The following is a 15,618-nucleotide window of genomic DNA, read 5'->3' as shown; positions in this document are numbered from 1 at the left end:
TCTCCTTCAACCCATGCACGGTACTAAGTACTATAGGTTTTGACACCTTTCGTGTTTGTGTTTTCATTAAAAAAAAAAATAAAATAAAATAAATAATATATATATATATATATATATTTTTTTTTAAATATAGTGCAACCACACTATATACCATTACTCTTTATACTGTTTTTATATGTACCATGGGTATGAAAATTATTCATTTATTTTTTTAAAATAATATGTACATTAAAGATCCGCTATTTCCTTCTGCAATATATTTATATTCAGTTAACAGAGTAAATTTTCATAAATAACAGGACTTACTAAGACTTGCTTAGAAAGGCAGAATATGATTATGTCTTCAAAGCTATTGTAAAAAAGAGAATATAATATGTTATGCCACCAAAATGACATAACATACTAATGCAATAAGGTTATATTTGGAAAGATGCAATTCTGCTACCTGAGCAGAAAGTTATCCAAACATTCATAATAAAATAAAATCATAAAATGAAGATATAATTATAAAATAACTATTCTGTTTTATGTTATCATATTTACTGTGGTTGTGATACTATTCCTTTGGCGAGTGTGGGATTGCATTTCCTTGGGTAGGGAGTTGTGCATTTGCAGTGATAGAGGTGGTGTCACTTTAGCTTGTTGATTTTAATTTATTTTGAATGTTTGACTATCTTGGTTATATTTGGTTGCCAAGATAACCTTAACTGTTACATTAGTATGTTATATAGTTTCATGGTTTAATAGTGTTCTCTTTTTTTAGAACCCAAGGCTAATTAATATAGACTTGCAATTTCTCCCCAACCTCACCTCAATTAGAAATACTTTGAAAAATATATTAATGAAGTGCCAATTTTATATGGGATAATCCCAAAATGAGAAACCATTTGGATTAATCTTTAAAGAGGAAAGATTTATCCAAATGAAATATGGAACAAACTACTTCAGATGTGAAATATAAAACAATTTGCAGACATAACAAATAGAACTATTATTATATCAATATAATAATAGTTCTATCAAGCTTTCTGTATTTACAGAACTTAACCTCAATAAAGGAAATAAGCTAAATAGTATTGTGTGCAATGGTTTTTGACCCATCCATCAATGTGCATTACAATTTTCAACAGCTACATATGAAACATACCTGTAATCAGCTATAATAATTAAATGTTTGGCACATGATGCCACAATCTTCTCCTGAGTTAGGCAACCACCGCCCCCTTTTATGAGAGTCAGATCAGCATCTACTTCATCTGCACCATCTATTACAACATCCAGCTGAAACAGCAATTAAAAACAGAAAAAAAAAAAAAAAAAAGAATATCAAAGAAAATATATTTTATTAACTGGAAACTAATAAATTTAAATATTTCAAATAATGAATAGCACCTGAAAGAAAAGGAAAAAAAAAAAAAAAAAAAAAAAAAGAGTACTACATAAACTGCTCAGCATGATTAATTTTAAAATTAATGCAGAGCAATTTAACCTAAAGAAGCATGTAATATGCTAAATATTACAACATTTTATCTAGATTCCAACAAAAAACATAAGCAATATTCTGCAGTCAGGACACACTTTGTAATCTGGACTGAATGCATCATGATTAGCCAATGAGAGAGAGAGAGAGAGAGAGAGAGAGAGAGAGAGAGAGAGAATGAACTGCAGAAACAACAGCAGTTGGGTTATTTTGAATTTTCATCTTGAAAGGGTGTCATCTAAGGGAATAACATTATTCTTCCATCACTACATCAGCAGGCAAAGCAAGACGTACAGTTATTGCTACCAGAGTGAAATACAACCACTTGGGGACAAAAAATGCAATGTTCTTGACCTATCCATTAAAATCATTACTTTTACTCTTCCTCACACTATTCCCCTATTAGTTATTTCCTGACAGAGTATAAACAGATTTTAACTTTTGGAACACATCTAGGATTATGTATAAACACTTTGAAATGCTGTAGCTCAGAAAGTCTGAACAACATAAACCAAAAAGGTTTGAAATATATTACATACAATATATTATATTACATAGGATGCATTACAGAAGTTACATCATATGTTAAAAATGTCTGCTACCAACATGCATACAAGAATGTATGCATGTTGGCAGCAAACAAGAATATTGTTTCTCAACAACCTAACATACGGTGATGGATGTATCAGCAAATTTTTACCATTTCCTCATCTACCAACACACATATATTCTGCAATGTTTATGGTTTGAATCTACATTTCATCTTTAAGATATCTCCATGCAAAAAAAAAAGTGCAGGGGAAACAATAGAGACCTTGGATATTCAAAGCATTCCCCCCCACCCACCCAATCTATCAATTCAAGAATTTCACTATCCAGATAGGTGCAGACATCAGGCTAAAAATGAGGAAGTGCACCATTCTGTTGGAAGTGCACAACTCCATTGAAAGTACAATGAAACAATGCAGTTTCTGGATACACCAATGTATCCAGAAACTGTACTATTCATTAAAAATCTGTGATAACTCTGCCATAACTCTTCCAAGTGTATTAGTGAATCTGTAAAGCCTCTAATTATCAAGTGAGAAGAGAATTTTGCCTGCTCACTAATCATTGGTAGGTTAACATATTTCTGTAGAGTGAGATGAGGTCACTAGCCTACTAAAAATGACCTTTTAATTTGAATGTTGTTTTGTCTGTTCATATGATTACATCCTGAAAATCACAAGCTTCACTGTTCTAGAGACAAAACATTATTCAAATTAAATGATCATTTGAAGTGTCACAGCTAAGTTTACTGTGCTAGTGACCTTACCCCCATTCTACAAAAAGTGCATAAAGATGGCCATTAGAAGTACACCTGACTGGTCGTATGCACTTTTAATGACCTGTTTTATGAACTTCTTACATCTTTCCTTATTAACACTGTTAATAGTTCCATGTCTTCAAACTTATCATAGAGATAGATCATTGCTAAATGCATTGTACCTTTGTTCCATATTGATGTTCCCATACATGCTGAACCTCTAACATTTTCATACTTCCACTACCATTTTGGAATGCACTCCTCCTTCCCTTCTCTTTAAATATTGGTTGATTACACTAGCCAACATGATTTTTACCTCCAAGAACTTAAATGCTGTTTTTAACCAATTTTTATGCATGGATTTCGAAAATCACCATGATAGTTTCACATTACATCACAGTTATTAAATGTAGAGGAAGTTATGTTTTAGCAAAATATACCAATTTTGCATAATCTAGCTAGTAATGTATGACATACTGATTCATTTTAACAGATATAAGCTAATTCTCTTAATTTTAGCAATTGATTCTAGACTCAGTTTTCTTGTGATAAACATAATCAGACTTCTACCTATGGTTCTTAGGTTCAAATTCCGATGCAACAATTTACAATTTGAAGAGAGAGCACATTAGCATTTTTGGTGAGGATTTTTGTGCCAAGGTTTTCAAAGTATTAACTGATTGTGACATGTTCCCAGGGTTGTAAATCTATCCTCAAAACACAAACAGCCCCTCAAGAGTAGGAGGTTGCAGCACACAACCCTTGCGCTAGCAATAAAATAATTTCTGGCTATACCTGCCGATTTGCAAATATTTTTCCTTTCAGTGTTTTCACATGAGTAGAACTAGTAAGTTCCCATGTCTGTGTAGTGATAAATATTGAATTTTTGTTGTTTTTATACTGTAGTGTTAAAAACTGAATTTGTTTTCAGAAATTCATTTAGTGCTACGAAGAATAAGCAGACACATAGGAAATGTATCAATCATCCAGACAATTTTTATGTTTGTAGGCAGCTTACCCCAAAGACTCAAAGGAAAAATATCTATGATATTACGAAAAACTTTCATATTCTTTTTATTTTGGATGTAAAATTGGTGATCAAGACAAACCTTGGGGTTTTTGATTATTGCTTTTTCTTTCCATGTTATTATTCAAAAAATAGGGTGTGTTCAAGGGGTGGTGACATGCATTCCATAACCTCTCCTACCCAAATGTCAACCTCACCTTCTCGGGGCAAACTGACCCGTTTCCACAGACGAGGCTCTGGTGACTGAGTCACAGCGGTATAACTGTCCCATCACATACAGAGGAAATGCTATACCTGAAGCCTGCCTAGAGGCTATAAGGTGGCAGCCCCACCACTAGACTTACCCTGCGAAAGGCTGGTAACCTATCCAGGGGACATTCTAAATACTCGAAATAAGCTCGAGGGAAAAAACTGGACGGATCTCAAGGGTAATGACCTAGGCAATGGATATAGGACTACAATTAAGGAACTTAAAGTAGCAACTTGGAACATTACGGGAATAAATCACAAATTAGATGAAGTGACCTGGAACTAGAAAACAGAAATACTGACATAGCAGTCATTACCGAAACAAAAAAGAACAAAGGATCCAAAGAAATAGGCAACTTCATAATGATATACTCCGGCGTACCAAGTGAAATGTGGGCATCATCGGGAGTTGCTGTTATAATAAAGAAAGAATGGGAAAACAAAATATTAGACTACTCTTGGATATCGCCCAGAATATTGAAATTAAGACTAAAAATTCTATCTTATACAATAACAATCATTGGTATCTATGCACCAGTAGAAGGCAACATTGATGAAACCACAGAATTTTATGACGAATTACAACAGATCATAGACCAAACTAACAAAAACGAGTATCTCATACTAGCAGGAGATTTTAATGCAAGGGTTGGTGCTCAATCAGTAGACAAATGTATAGGATCAGAAGGCAAACCAGTGGTCAACAATAATGGAAGATGCCTGATAGACTTCTGCATTTTTAATAAACTTAAAATTACAAATACTTTTTCAGACACAAGAATATCCATAAAGTCACATGGGAAGCAAGAAACAAAGTCTATAATAGATTATATTATCATTAATGAAAATTTAAATGACAAAATTAGAGACACTAGAGTATTCAGAGGCAGCGAAATTGACAGTGATCACTACCTAGTACAAAGCACTTTCAAAATAAAAAGAAATTATCTTAATAAAAAGAAGAAAATACCAACAAAAACTACTAAGAAATTAAAAATACATTTGTTGAAGATGAAAGCACTAAATCCCTGTATGAAAGTCGATTGAAAGATAAACTCAAATCAGATAAAAGTGATAATGTTGAGGAAATCTGGTCAAACATAAAAAAATCAATTCTGGGAGCTGCTGAAGAAAGTCTTGGATATAAACCTATAAAAAATAAAAACTGGCTAAGAACTCGGAATGAAGAATTGAAACAAACAATTAATGAGAAAAAAAAAGACCTATAAACTGTTCCTAGAAACTAAAGACCTACATCTACACATAAAATATAAAAAAGCTTAGAGCAGAAGTCAGAAAACTAACCAGAAGAATCAGACGAGATGACTGGGATAAATTTGTTAAATCTTTAGAACATGATATCATGGGCCCACAGAGAAGAGGTTTTAAAATTTTTAAGAAATTACAACCAGACACAAATGATCAAATCAAAATGAACTCCATCTTCCAAGCAGAATGGAAGCAACACTACTCCAAATTATGGTATAACCCAGGCACTAGAGAATTGGAAGATGAATCTGTGATAACCAAAGATGAAGAAAATATAACAATGGAAGAACTAGAGTTAATATTACAAAAATCAAAAAACCAAAAAAGCCCAGGCATAGACAATTTGAATGTAGAACTATTTAAATATGGGGACACCTTACTAAAAAATGCACTACTAAAATTATTTAACATCATATGGCATAAGCAACAGGTACCCAAAGATTGGGAAACAGGAATAGTAATCAATTTACACAAAAAAGGCTCCATAAATAACCCTAACAACTACAGAGGGATAACACTGCTGTCAACTGCTGCAAAGCTATACTCTAATATACTAGAGAATAAACTTAATAAATACAGTGAACAATTCTTATAAGAAGAACAATGTGGGTTCAAAAAAGGGAGAAGCACAATAGATGCCATTTTTTCACTACAACAAATTTTGGAGAAAAGAAGAGAATTCAATCTACCAACATTTCTGCTCTTTATTGATTATGAAAAAGCATATGACAATGTAAACCAGGAAAAACTTTGGCAGATTCTACGTGAAGAAAACATCTCAAATCAACTCCAGAAAGCGATCCAAAGCCTATATAAAAACTCAAGTCTGTATAAAATATTCTAATGACCAACTATTAGACCCAATTAACACCAATAAAGGAGTGAAACAAGGATGTGGACGATCACCAAATTTATTTAATATCTACATCAATAAAATTCTTAAAGAATGGAAACAAACAATTAACAATGGAATACAGTTGAACAACATGAATAAAATCCAAACTATATTATATGCTGATGATCAAGTTATAATTGCAAAATCCAAGGATGAACTACAGATAGCAGCAAATGAACTTAATAAAATAGGTAAAAAGTAAGAGATGAAAATCTCTACCTCAAAAACAAAATCAATGGGATTATGTGGAAAAAACATACAAAGAGTCAAAATTGTTATTGATGATAAAATAATAGAACAAATATCTGACTTCACTTATTTGGGAAATTTAATATCAAATGAAGGGAAAGACATCCACACTAAACTACAAAAATATAATAAAATGAATGGAACAATTAAATGCCACTTCAGAAAACAAATGACAACTGAAACAAAATTACGACTGCAAAACATCACTTCAAAACCAGCCCTCTTCTACGGCTGTGAGACTTGGGTCATAAATAAGAAAGATGCACACAAACTAGAAACAGCACAAATGAGATTTTTAAGACCATTATTAGGCTTTACAAGACTAGACCACCAAATAAATTTAGATATCCACGAGAAATTAAAAGTAGATAACATAGTAAATGACAAAGTGGTATCAGGAAAAATGGATCAGCCACATAGAAAGAATGAAACCAGACCGGATCCCAAAATTAGCCTTTAACTACAAACCTACAGGCAAGAGAGATGTTGGTCGACCAAGACAACGAGGCAAGATCAAGACCACCTCCAAGAGCTACAATGGAACAGGTCTTAAAAGAACTAAGCTGGACCAAGTTCATGATGATGATATTCAAAAATAATAATGAATATTTCAAATGAAGCTTTCGAAAAAGACAGTTTATGACCGTCAGAAACCATTAATAATCATTAGATCACATGGGAGAGTTTTATAAATAACTTGAACTAGAAACAAACACATAATTTTAAGTTTTATAGTGGCAGTAGCAGTCAGTTTTCCACACTACTACTACAAATTAAAAAGTAGAACAAATTCGGTGGTCTGTACCTGCTCTGTGCAATCATGTTATAACTCTGGGAAAACAATAAATAAAAATTCAAGAATGATAACAAGTAAAAATTTCTCTACACAGGCACTCCCTGGCTTACGTAATACTCATTACAGAAATTCCACTTTATGCAAGTTGAATTTTTGTAACGGTGCAAACTTAAAAAAAAAATCGTGAAAACGTATTTTGCATCCCATAGGAATAAATGGAGGTATCGTGAAAATATCGTAATTCGTTCCAAGACCTCAGAAGTTGAAATTTTCGCTATATAACTAAGCTATTTATCTCTCTCTAAAAGGTAATTTTTATAATGGAAATTGCACTGCAATTTCATCGTTATCATATGTTCCATTATAAGAATCAATTTTTTACGCCTTTGTGATATATTTCTAAAACATTTCTGGAGGTCACTACTATAAAACAATAAACACAATTTGCACTTTCCAGTTTATTGGGCTTTTCTGTTAGTGCAATCTGTTATAAACAGGTAGTAAACTCGATCTTATTGCATTTGCAATAAAATCGATAACTATAATTGCGTAGGCAAGTTCCCCTTCACTGAAACCTTTAATCATATAAAAAACATGAATACATTTTCAGAATCTTCTCTTCATTCCTATTTACTTATTACAATGGTGAAGGAAAAGGGACCAACAGAAAGTGCAAGTGCTGGCTGGCAGTGCTAGGAAACAAAACAAAATTGATTTAGAAATGAAGATGATTAATTAAGAAGTACAAAGCAGGACAAAGTTTGTCATCTATTGCATGGAATTAGGTCTTGCTGCTTCAACAGTGAATACTATTTTAAGGAACAGTGCTCGTATAAAAGAACATGTTAAAGGATCAATGCATTTAAGATCAAAAGTGATCACAAAACAGCATTCAGGTGCTATATCGAAGATGGAAAAGCAATTAATGATAAGGATGGAAAATCAGATTCAGAAGCAAGTGCTCCTGAGTCCAATGGCCATTCAAGCAAAAGCAAGAAGTATTTAAGAATATTAAAGGATAAGTATGGTGAACCCCAAGCCAAATTCATGGCAAGACGGGTGGTTTAATAGGTTCAAGCATCATGCTGGTTTCCAGTGCTGATTCTGCAGCTGCAGAGAAATTGTGATGTGTTGGAAAAAGCTCCTTCTAAATCTCCACAGCCCACAACTTCCACAGCGGCATGCTTATCATCATTCTGGCAACGATGCTCGAAAGGTAAAACTTGCTGATGTTATGCCCATCTCCTCTATCTTTTTGTAATTTTATAATTCTGAAATTTTTGTAATTTTGTACACTTTTGTAATTTTTCCTGCGCATGAGACAAAAAAATTGAATAAATAATTCTATTTACACGTGCGTCGAACATTTCTTTTTTTCTTCAATCAAATTCAGCACACATAGTTGGGAGTGCTGCATAAGCATTTACGGAAACTCCAACTAACGTAAAATTTAACTTACGTAGTGTTCCGCGGAATGCAACCCTTACGTAAGTTGGGGAGTGGCTGTATTTAGAAAGGTACAGAAAAATCACATACTTTTATCTTCAGCCAAGAAATGTAATTGCGATTTACAAAGTTGGAAGAAAAGTAATTGTGGATAATTACTTTTCTTTAAATTAAATCTTTTAATTATACTTTTCTTACAATTTTGAACCAAGTATTCTAAATTCTTTTGTACTTCACTTGGTTGTCTTTGTGTGTGTCCATATAAATCAAACCATTTATTGCATAAAAATCTGGAACACGCATTAAAAATATTTCTATACCATATTTGCAGGTTTTTCTGGCATGTTCTGAATGAACTGGAATTGACCTTCAAAAAAAAGGTATAAGCTGCTAATCTATGGTAACAGTCACAAATGATATACCTTCTCAGACAATTTTCTAGAAAAGCAGTCAAACCTGTCTTGCTAATGTGCATTTCACATACAGTTGCAAACAAAGCATAAAACCTTTTGAATATTTTCAAAATGATCGGCAGCCATTATTGCTTTGTAGGTAGAATTACCATTATCATTTCAATAGTTCTCTTGATCCAATTCCCCAGTTTTTATCTGCTCCAGCATGAATTAGGATAGCTAAATATCATATTTAGCTCTTCAACTGATATTTCTTTCCAAATTTGGCTTCTCTCAGGGTTTGTACATAATCTTAACTTTTCCAATGTTGTTGGTAATGAAATAATTCCAAGAATCTTTTGTACTTGTAACAGTTTCGCATGCAGGATTATGTGCTTAATGTAATATGTTGTGTGGCTATACTTTCTTTTGTTGTACTCTGCTTCTGAAATGTGTTGAATGGTTTGAGCAAGCTCAATGCTGATGGGATACTTCTGCTTGCTCAGATTAAGAACCTGAGGGGGCATAGATTCAAATTGAGGAAAGACAGTTGTAGAATAGATGTGCAGAAGTTTGCCTTTAGCCAGTGCGTAGTTGATTGCTGGAACAGACTTCCCTCTGTTGTTGTGGAAGTTGACAGCTTAAATAAATTTAAGGCTGAACTAGACAAACATTTGGAGTGACTGGATGGGTGAAATGGGAAGGTTTTTTTTTTTTGGCTGATGCTGTATAAGCTTGCTTTCTTGCATCATATGCCTCAACTAATGCTAATGCGTGAACTGTCTTCATAGAGACATCAATTTTGTTACTGCCATCGTTTTCTAATGTAGGACTCATCATTACTGTTACTTTTTTTTTTGTCTTCATTGAACCAGATTAACATAGTCTCCCCAAAATTATCTAATGCTCTTAGGCAGCCTCCTTCCAGTCTACATACTTGATGACGTAGGACAGTGTTTAGTGTCAAGCATCACAGGGGGATCTCCTCGAACTCTGCATAGTAACTCTGTGATGCATGTAGTTCGCTATAAGGACCAGAATGTGTATGTGTAAGCATAGGATTTGTGTAGTGTAGCATTGGGTTGTGTTGTTCTTCTGGCCGTTTAGCTGCAGGCCCCTGCAGGCCCATCATTCACCCCACGGAAGCAGGCTAGGCAGTAGAGGAAGATAGGAACTCTGGCCAGGCAACCCCCAGAGTCACCTAAGCTTTCTAGGGGTGTCCATATATATTAAAAAAAATAAAGTGTGAGAGTAAGGGAGATAGCTTAAGAGGAGGAAGAGCAAAAGTGGGAAGGAAGCAGGGAAACATGAAAAGAAGGCATCCTCCTGCTGAGAGAGGAAGAGAGGGAGTGAAGAGTTGGATCTCCCTGGGCTAGGAAGCCCACCCAGTCCAAGGGAAAATAGACAGCTTAAAATAAAATATAAGTGAAAGTATGGGAAGCAGTTTAAGAGGGAGTTAATGTGGGTATGAAAAGGGGGGGGACGAGAAAAAAAGGCATCCTCCAGTTGAGAAAGGTGGAGAGGGTAAGAAGAGTTGGGAATACCGCTGAGTTGGGGTGCCCAACCCAGAGGTATTCCAACTTTACCCTTTCCCAATCTGGGGAAAGAGTAAAAAGCTTGCAGGGCAAGGGGTAGCCCCATTAGATGTAAGAAGCATCTCACCAAAGGTATAGAGCTGTGAATCCTACTGTTGGGTTAGCAAATCCCACATCCTCAACAAACGGGTGCCAGTGTGTCATATGGTGGTAGCACAATACCAGTAGCGTAAGTGTATACACGTCAATTTTATGAAGAGTTGTAACAGTGGGTGGCCCCCCCAGAGAAGTAATAATTGTTCTTATGTGGTAAGTAAAAAAAAAAAAAAAAAAAAAAGTACCATTGCAATATGAATAGGTAATTTGTGAATAATATAAATAGGATGGTCTGTAAGGCAATAGTTCAGATGCAGCCTTTTCTGTTCTCAAAAGTTTCTAAAATATTCTTAGTATTGTTAATGCTAACTCAAAATTAAATAATAGTAACATTTATACCATGTTTGTTTATATAATCAGTTAATCATGAGTTAAATGTTCAAAATACACATACAACACTGCCTAATACAGTTCAGTAAACTAAGTGACTATCTCACTTTGTTTTAAAATTCACTTTGCAATTCCGCTGTCAGGTCAAAATAAAACTAAATTGACTTCTCAACATTGAACCTCTCCAACAACACAGTTGGCATACAGGAGAAGTTTATCATTGAGAAGCCAGTTCAGTTTTATTCTGGCCTAATGATGGAATCCCAAAGTGAATATCTTTGGGATTCCAACATCATTTGCAAAGAATAGAATTTTAAAACCAAAACTAATTATGCTTATGATATGATAGCCATAGTTGTAGAAGATCAGATCAGGCCTGTAGGATATACTTTGAGCACCTCTGGACTTTGTGGTTTAAAAAAAAATTGTCTGAAAGGCAAAAAAAAAAATGCAACTTTAATGAGCAAAACAATATAGCTGGTCAGCTTCTGAAAACACACAAAAAAAAAGTTGTTTAGTGACAAATTATCATCACCTTGTCTACCTTTCAAACACGGTAATTCATAATGACTGGGGCACAAAACATATCACATATGAGGTGTGGCAATAACATTCCCGGACTGGTGCTGTTGTGGTCACATTCGATGAATTTGAAAATAAACAGAAGTTATATGTTGTAGTTCAAAATTCCTAAAACACATGGCAGTACAGATATTGTCCAGTAGGCTGAGAGACTGCAAGTAACAACCAGTTTCATCAGTAGCAATAAACAAATATCAAATTTTGCTTTAAACTGGGAAAATCTGCAACACAAACATACAAAATGTTAAAAACTGTTTATGGTAATACTTTAAATAGTACCAGCATGTCTGAATGGTATAAGCAGTTCAAAGATAGACATGAGGATGTTCGCAATGACACAAAGTGGGCATCCATCCATCCATCAACCTCTCGAAATGAGGACAGAGTTGCAAAAATTCAGGAAACTATGACAAGAGATTGTCATTTGACCCTCGGAACGATGGCTGACGAGTTGGATATGAATAAAGAAATAATTCATCAAATTCTGTTTGAAAATTTAGGGGAAAGGAAGGTCTGTACAAAATTTGTGCTGCTGCACAGCCTCATGGATGAGCAGAAGCAACAAAGAGTATCGCCATGTAATGATTTCATCCCAACTTGTCAAGACAATCCTAAATTCCCCAAGACCATGCTGATCATGTTTTTTGAAAAAGAGTGCGATTTACAAGGAGTGAGTGAGTGAGTGAGTGAGTGAGAGTGAGAGTTATGTCAATGCTGCATTCTACATACAGTTGCTTCAGCTGGTTCTTGTTACACAACAGTGTTTGCACATCCATTCTGCACTTGTTGTGAAGACAGTTCTGAAGAAATGCAGCACAGTATAGAACAACCATCCACCCTACCCTACTCTCCTGATCTGGCACCACCAAACTTTTTCCTCTTTCCAAAGGTGAAAGCTCTCTTCCAAGGAAAGATATTTCAGGATGTAAAGGATATAAAGAAAAATGTAACTGCCAAACTGAACATGATCTTTTTTGACAGCTTCACTGACTCTTCTCAAACCTTTAGAAGAGCATAATAAGTGCATTCAATCAGGTGGTGATAACTTTGAATAAAAATAAAAACATTTTTCAGCTCCAACTTGTATTCTTTTTATTGCATCAGTCTGAGAACTTCATTGCCACACCTCATACATTAAATGCAGATTGTAGAAAATGACATTCTTAATGGAATCTGTTCTAACAAATATAACTAATAAGAATTCAACTTCAGAAAAGAAAAAAAAAAAAAAAAAAAGCTGGACAAAATCTTACTGATTTTAAAAAATACTTACTTTTGGATATTCTTCAAGATCTCCAAGCTTAAGTTTATAATCTCGTACCAAAATCCGAGACTAAAATGAATAAAGAATAATAACCTACTAAGAAGACTCAAAATTGTGATGTATATTAAGTGTCCTCCTTAAAATAAATATAAAATAGGTGCATTAAAAAAAATGCATTTAACTGAATAAGTATCACACACACACATCAATATTAATAAATCTTTAGTAATATGAGTGCCTGCTATATGCAGCATATACATGTCATAAAACATTAGTATATTGTATAAGTAATGGTTGTCTTAGAACTATTCTACTGGTTCTCTGTTTGTAGAATAAAAAAATCTGAGGTAAAATCCTGAGAACATAAAGTTAGCATTGGAAAAAAGAAATGTGGTTGGAATAATAGGACTTTACCATAATAAATCATAAAATATACAAAAATAAACATAACAGTTCATAGATAAATAAAAAGTATTGAACAAAGCGGTGATAAAAAGAATGCAGATCAAAATTAACAGATGGTAGACCAAGTGATGTAGCTACAATATATTAAGCTGACAATTAAAGTTGTATAATCATATAAATTGAAAAATTAACAATTAGAGGAATAATTGCCTACATATCTAAACGCAGAAAGAAGGAAATATGTGAAGAATCACAATGTTCTGAGATAGAGAAAAGTTAGATTAATAATTATAATTTGTAGTCCAAAACCTTTTTTCATCCACTGAAACTTTTATTTTAAAATTACATTTAATATTCATTTAAGTTTTAGCCTTCTGCTGCTTTGTGCAAAGCTATTCTTTAAACTACGCCTACACAATACTTCTAGATGGATTTGGTTTTTACACATCTTGCTATATTCAATTTATTTCTTACATACAACATGAGTAAAAACCAAATAAGCAAATGGTGAGTCAACACTGCGTCACCTCTAGTGCTTCTAGAAAACTTGTTCTAGAAACACTAGAGCAATTGGCACTTTAGTATATTCCGAATTTGAGGACAATGAAACAGTTAAATGAGTATGGATGAAATTTCCGGAATCAAAATGGACATAACCTTCAATCTCGTTATAAACAATATGTGAAAGATAAACATTTACCTAGTCAATCCATACCTATTATAAAACAATCAACTAAGATTCCATTCAAGAACAATACGAAATTAACACGTAGATATACACAATAATAAATAATTATGAAAAAGATCATCAACAGCAATTGTACATGTGGCAATATCTCAAATGACCTCATTGCAAGGTTTATATATTACAAATCCCCATGATGATTTCACATTTCACCATGGCAAAGATACTAGTAATATAGAACTTCATGCTGAACTAGATCACCTGAAAAATAACAAGCTACCGTCTCTACAGGATGAACTGCAAGATTTCATACAAAGTTGTATATCTATATCGTCAACGAATGCACAAAGTTTATGGGCCCATGTTAGAGATATTGAAATGGACACAATCTTACAGCAATCAAAAAAAATATTGATATTAAGTGAAATGTGGTTGGATAATGATGAACATATATTACTGAAACCATTTCAATATGTGACTCAATTTAAAAGGTCGGATGTTGGTAGTGGTGGTGTTGCAATATATCAACGTGAAGGTTCAACTATCATCAGTACACCACATATCTTTGCAAACATAATAGCAGTAATGCAACAGTGGTATCAGATGAAATTAGAGATATTTGTGGATGTTTATGCAAATTCAACAGGGAAATCTATTTTCATCGTTGCCATATACATCACTCCAGGGCTGTCATTAGATATAATTCAAAATTTCATAAACAAGAATTTGATGCCGTATTCCATTGAAGGTGCAAAATTATTGGAAGAGCCAATGGATCATATAACTATAGTTCTCGCTGCAATTTCAATCTACAATTAAATTCTGAGGCTGTAAAGAAGCTTTGTAAATTCATGAAAGATATCTTCAATTTAGATATTAAGTCCAATACTTTAGTAAATACTACATATAATGGAACGACAATCGACACTATCACTCTCAGAGTAGAGCAGCAGGAACTCATTATGTACCTGGTACATAATTTCGGTCTGTTTTGTTGTTTTTTTATACTTTTTTTTCTTATATTTCATATATATATATATATATATATATATTTTTTTTTTTTTTTTTCTGTTAAGTTATACAGGCACTCCCCAACTCAAGTAATACAGGCAAACCCCGTATAACATGGTGGTACTTCTACAACACAGTTTCACTCTAACACAATTGATAAATTGCGGAAATCCTTGCACAACACGGTACTTATATAACACTTTTTCGCTCTAACACAGTTTTATAATTGTGGGAAATCTCGCATAACATGCTGTTATTGAGCTTGTGCTGAGAAAACCCTGCTATTATGTTAGATGTAATTTTCAACATGTCCATTCCTTTATGTGAATCCTTGCTGTTGACTCGCTAGTCGTTATTGCCTTTGTGATATTTTTCTAACACATTTCTGGGAGGTCAATACCATAAAAAAATAAAAACAATTTGCAGTTTCCGGTTTATTGGGCTTTTCTGTTAGTGTAATCAATTATAAATGGGTAGTAAACTATCTTCTTGCATTTGCTATAGTACCGTTAGCCAGAATTCTGTTGGTTTTCACATTACT

General features: G+C 33.7%; 1 protein-coding gene across 1 annotated transcript in view; it reads right to left on the bottom strand.

Annotated features, from left to right (window-relative positions):
• The window catches only part of Rpi (Ribose-5-phosphate isomerase), a 59,410-nt gene that overhangs the window by 18,511 nt on the left and 25,281 nt on the right, over positions 1 to 15,618 (bottom strand). Inside the window, exons 4-5 of the mRNA XM_090368728.1 lie at positions 12,986 to 13,045; positions 1,148 to 1,281 (exon numbers count right to left, since the gene is read on the bottom strand). Coding sequence (XP_090224854.1) covers positions 1,148 to 1,281; positions 12,986 to 13,045 — 194 coding nt within the window. The remainder of the gene's footprint in view (positions 1 to 1,147; positions 1,282 to 12,985; positions 13,046 to 15,618) is intronic.

This window comes from Mastigoproctus giganteus, chromosome 2, assembly GCF_048544385.1.
Source record: "Mastigoproctus giganteus isolate SK-2022 chromosome 2, ASM4854438v1, whole genome shotgun sequence".
In the NCBI taxonomy this organism is placed as follows: domain Eukaryota; kingdom Metazoa; phylum Arthropoda; class Arachnida; order Uropygi; family Thelyphonidae; genus Mastigoproctus; species Mastigoproctus giganteus.
The sequence above is the reverse complement of the archived record's forward strand: the minus strand, read 5'-3'. Positions and strand labels throughout refer to the sequence as shown.